Below are 5668 nucleotides of genomic sequence, written 5' to 3' on the forward strand. Positions count from 1 at the left end.
AAACATCTTCGTTATGACATTTTTTCACATGAAGCAAAAATTCATTTCTCACCATTACAATATATTTGAGAAATGTATGAAATACAAAGTTTGGGCACATAATGCACTTTAGAAATCAACATCATCAGTCATAATTAATTCACAAGTGTTTAGTAACCATGACAAACAAAGTTATGACAAAACCTTACACCATCACCATTCAAAGTTCATACATAACTAAAATGTAAAAAAACTTACTTAAGCAAAACATGTTTTCAACCTTCAATATGGCCATTGCATCAGTGAGATCCATGGGATTGATTCTGCAATTAGATTTTAAAGCATTAGATGATAACCATAGCTTCCTAGATCATATATTTTATTTGTAATTACCTGATCTCGTGAACTAGAACCGCCTATATTAGCCTCAGGAATCTCAGGTCCAGTAGATTGATTCTGTAAGTCCAATTATATGTTAAGAATGTAGAAATTAATGAGGACAATAACAACTTACAAGTTTGAAATACCTGAGATTGTGAAGTTGAGACACCTATGTCAGGGAAAAGGTTACTAGCTTCAGGGAACTTCTCTTGCAAGAAAGCAATAACAACTTTGTATTGATCACGTTCTCGTTGATGATTTTCTTCCATCTTTTTAAATTTATCTTGGATGTCTTTGTATCGCTCGATGCACTCTGAATGGTCAACTGATGCTGTGGTGCTGCGGCTACTTGAACCATAGTAACTTGTAGGTGTTGGACCCAATCCAAGTCCTCTTACTCGGCCATGTCTTTCTTGATCCCTCTACTACTACTGACGTCAGCCCAGTCACATCGGAATAACACAATCTTGTGCTTGTTAAAATAATCTAACTCAATAATATCATTCAAGACCCCATAATAATCAAGATTCCCTTCCAGAGGATTACCATCACTAGCACTAGCATAACTCATTGTTGAAGAAGTAACAATACATCCAGAATTTTGAGTTCTCCTCAATCTCTCACGAGATTTAGTATGAAATCGAAATCCATTGATGATGAAACCTTTGTATCGCTTAGTAATTTTGTTTGGGCCTTGTGCTAGAATTCTAACTTCGTCATTCACAATTCTTCCACGAGAAACCTAACAAGGTTACATGGATGTATTTAGGAACTAGCAATTAAATATTAATATCAAATTAAACTTGGAGTATTCCACCACTTACAGTTTCCCCCAACCATTCATGAAAAGTCTTAGTAAATTGCAAATCAATATCACGAGCATTTGAACGACGGCCGCGCATTTGATGTCTCAGAATATTCTTATACTCACTACAATTAAATATAATAGATGTTAATCAATTGCAACTATAAATGTTAAAAAATGTTAAAGATTAAAAATGATTAACTTACATCTGATATGTTTCAATAGCGTCATGGTGCAATAAGACATATCGATGCGCTTGTGCCCATGACATATCATCCAATTCTGCTATTTCAAATTTTCCTATTGGCTCTCCACCGCTATGAAATAAGTAAGATCCTGCAGGATATTCATCATGCCCTTCTCGTAAATTCCGTGCGGGTTTATCAAATATTGTTTGAACATCATCCAAGTATCTTGAACAAAAAATTACACATTCCTCCGCCAAATATCCTTCAGCAATAGACCCTTCGGGGTATCGCTTATTGCGCACGTAAGATTTTAATTTGAGCAAGAACCTATACCAAGTATGTGATGTTAATTTAATATAGTTAAATTTCTTTTTTAAAATACAATATCTTATTTTATTAAGAGAAATTAATACCTTTCTATGGGGTACATCCATCGGTAATGAACAGGTCCACCAAGTTTGGCTTGCAATGGAAGATGAATAACCAAATGCACCATTATAGTGAAGAATGACGGTGGAAAAATCTTCTCCAAGTCACATAAAGCTATAATTGCTTCATGGTGGACTTTGTCAAGTTCTTCAATAGTAAGAACCTTACCACAAAGGATTTTGAATATATTACAAAATTCCGAAATGGCACAAGTCACTCGCTTTGTTAATGATGACCGTAGAGCTATTGGAAGCAAGTCATGGAGCAATATATGATGATCATGAGATTTTAGAGATTGAAGTTTCCGCTCTTTTTGATTCACACATCTTGATATATTTGAAGAATAAGCATCTGGAACTTTAATGTTTTTCAAGAATTGGCAAAACATATCCTTCTCTTTTGTTGTCATTGAAAATGAAGCAGGTGGCAATCTTGTCCTTCCATTGGGAAGATACTCAGGATGAAGCTCACGACGAATTCCCATATCTACCAAATCTAGTATGGACTTTAAGTTATCCTTTGACTTCCCTTCAACATTGAGGAGTGTTGCAATAATATTTTCGGAAACATTCTTCTCGATGTGCATCACATCAAGGTTATGTCTAAGTAGGTTATGCTCCCAATAAGGTAAGTCAAAAAATATGCTTCTCTTCTTCCACAATTCTGCTTCATGTGATTCCTCCTCTATCTCTTCCATGTCGCTATCGACTTCAACATTGGACACTTGCCTATGTCTTTTCCTTGAGTCACTATCACTCTTTGATTTTTTTAAGCTTTGTTTCATTCTTTTTCCATAAGTGTAGTGTGCATCATTTAACATTGATAAGATTTCAGATCCAGTAGTAGATGAAGGAGCTCCACGTAGCTCCACAGTACCATCAAATAGGTGTTTTTGGAACCTATATGGATGTTCATGATCTAACCACTGTCGATGTCCCATGTAGCAGAACTTTTGCCCATTAGATAGCCATCTTGAAGAAGTTTGAGCAGCACAACAAGGGCAAGCAAATTTCCCTTTAGTGCTCCATCCGGATAAATTTGCATAAGCAGGGAAATCATTGATAGTCCACAATAAAGCAGCCCGTAACTGAAAATTCTTTCTTCTTGATGCATCATATGTCTGAACACCAACCCATAATTGTTTCAACTCTTTGATCAGAGGTTGTAAGTAGATATCGATGTCATTTCCCGGACCTTTATCTCCTGGTATAATCATAGATAGTAGAAAGGAAGATTGTTTCATCCCAACCCACGGTGGCGAATTGTAAGGAATCAACACCACCGGCCAAGTACTGTAAGAAGTACTTAGTACTTTGAATGGGTTAAAGCCATCAGATGATAAGCCCAGCCTAATATTGCGCGGATCAGATGCGAAATCTGGGAATCTTGCATCAAACGTTTTCCATGCCTCAGCATCAGCAGGGTGTCTCAAACGACCATCATTTGTACGACCATCAGCATGCCAAGTCATATCATTAGCAGTCCTTGACGACATGAATATCCTCTGCAACCTTGGAATGAGGGGGAAATATCGTAAAACTTTTGCTGGCCTCTTACGAACAACCTCAATATCATCATCGATAGATTGGTCGGAATCGATTGACAACCAACGAGAACTACCACACACATGACATGCTTCTTGGGCTTCTCTATCGGCACAATAGAGCATGCAATCATTAGGGCAAGCATGAATTTTTTCATACCCAAGGCCTAAATCTTTAATGACTTTCTTAGACTCATGACTATTTGTAGGAATAGTAGCTGCTGGAAAAAATTCTTTCAAAAAAATTCGATCAAGTAATCAAGCCCTTTCCCAGTCATCCCACACATACATTTTAGATGGAACAAAGCGAATACAAAAAATATAACCTCGAATGCTTGGATCCATCATAAAAGTTTTTTCATTCATATCTTCTAGTAGCTTGTAAAATTTAGCTGCGTCTAGAGGAGGCTGTTCATAACTTACCCCGTCGTGGGTTTCACCTTTATCATGCAAATTATTGAATTCGGATGTATTACACTGAACATCATCATGAACAACTTCATGCATGTTGAAAGCGTCACATAACAACTCCCCCATGGCATTTGGCGTACTATTAACACCTTGATTAAGATATGTAGAGCTTGAAGAAGTTGTAAATGCACCAACCGTATTAGAGGAAGAAGGAACACATTCTCCATGAAAGAACCAATAATCGTACCCTTGAAGAATTCCGCCACATATTAAATGCTCAAGAACTACTTCACGATTTTTCCATTTAACATTCGCACATTTTACACAAGGACAGACAATCATATTGTCTTCACTTGCGTTATTAAATCTCGAAAATGAAAAAATCCTTCCACTCCATCTAAATATTCTTGACTTAATCTTGACTTACTCATCCAACTCTTATCCATTTCGCTTAATATAAGTGAAAATTAATTGAAATAATATTGCTTATATACATATTCATATTCACAAACTTTATTGATGAAGATAAGTTTGGCAACATAATTAAGATTCTTATGGTCATTTATGAAGAGCGTAACAAGGAAGGACAACCAAAAATATAAGCAAAAATGAGAAAAAGATCTTTTGAATATGAGTACGTATGAATATAGATGCTAATCAAGCACATATTATATATATATATATATATATATATATATATATATTCGTACTCAAATTATATGGAACAACAACAAGATAAATATATCAATAAACATAATATCCATATCATTCCAAGCAAGCACAACTTCTAACTGAAGAAAATGTGCACCTATTTATGAAATGGCCAACAAGATCATAATTTATGAAGGAAAAAGATAATATATATGTGATAGGTAAAACTAAAGAATGACATTATCTCATTCGAATTAGGTGATCAAGAAAAATCCACATTATTCATAACTACTAAAACAAATAAAACTACCAAACTTAAGTGTGTGGATCAATATTTATAATTTTATATGCTCATTAATTTGCTATGTTCTTCTCACTATTCCTTCACATGTACGACGAGTTTTAAATATATTAAATAGACGCTAGAATTTTTTCACTAATCCATTTGAGGCCTAAGTCAAAATCCGAACGCAAAACATCCGAATTAATAAATTAGCTATCTTTAGCCACACACCACTTTGTCAAAAATTAAAGATTTTAATAAATACTAAACAACCAATGCATTTTAGTTTCTATCTACTAATCATCATGTATACTTTGAGATGGGTGAATAACTCTCTTCCGAGCCACATGCAAAAGAAAAGGGAGTGAAAATTGATTCATGGTTGAAGGAGTTTTTGGTTCAAATCTTGAATACAAATAAAAATTAAGATGCATAAACTTGTGTTTCCAATTTGAAGAATGCTCAATGATTAACTTACTAACTATTCATCTTATAATCCTGACCAAAAATTTAAATTAAGCTAGATTCGAAAGCAATAAGAACATGGCGGTCTTGGTCTACTAAAAATTTGTACAAGAGTACAATGAGTACACTAAGTGCAATTATCATATATGGCTAGAAATAAAAGCATGGTGTTTTTCCAAAGCATTACCTTCTGTACTTCTGATATGGTGTATCACTTTTAATGCTCTTCTTGGCCTGGGAAGAATGAATTAATCTATTCATTTGTAAAACCAATAAAAGCAGTACTTTCACAATATAAAAATAATAAATAAATAATTGCTTAGCACAAATTAAACAAACATTTCATGTAAAGCTATCTAGAGTCTAGATCATGTAAAAAAACAAACATATTGGTACATAAACATATCTAGCGAAGCAATAAAAAAATGAAAGAAGTACAGAATCTTATCATGTGCATTCAAATGGTGCTCTGCTTAAGCATGTTCTTGGTTTGCATGATATGATACTCCTAAACAATTTGTGTCAAAACAAAT

General features: G+C 34.4%; 1 protein-coding gene across 1 annotated transcript; it reads right to left on the reverse strand.

The window, feature by feature from the left end:
• Positions 1-754: 754 nt before the first annotated feature.
• Positions 755-4078, reverse strand: LOC120263092. Its single transcript, XM_039271003.1, has 5 exons — positions 3652-4078; positions 1767-3546; positions 1372-1680; positions 1185-1290; positions 755-1102 (listed from the first exon to the last, which is right to left on the reverse strand). Exons 1-5 carry the CDS (start codon positions 4076-4078, stop codon positions 755-757), a joined length of 2970 nt encoding a protein of 989 aa, XP_039126937.1.
• Between the last annotated feature and the right edge of the window lie 1590 nt (positions 4079-5668).

This window comes from Dioscorea cayenensis, chromosome 6 (genome assembly GCF_009730915.1).
Source record: "Dioscorea cayenensis subsp. rotundata cultivar TDr96_F1 chromosome 6, TDr96_F1_v2_PseudoChromosome.rev07_lg8_w22 25.fasta, whole genome shotgun sequence".
Lineage (NCBI taxonomy): Eukaryota > Viridiplantae > Streptophyta > Magnoliopsida > Dioscoreales > Dioscoreaceae > Dioscorea > Dioscorea cayenensis.

Bases quoted from the DNA above. Each gene is read 5' to 3' on its own strand.
- LOC120263092 (XM_039271003.1), bottom strand. From the start codon at position 4,078: ATGATTGTCTGTCCTTGTGTAAAATGTGCGAATGTTAAATGGAAAAAT. The intron at 3,547-3,651 runs GTTATATTTTTT...AATTTTTTCCAG, and splicing joins GATGGATCCAAGCATTCGAG to CAGCTACTATTCCTACAAAT. The intron at 1,103-1,184 runs GTAAGTGGTGGA...TAACCTTGTTAG, and splicing joins ATGAATGGTTGGGGGAAACT to GTTTCTCGTGGAAGAATTGT.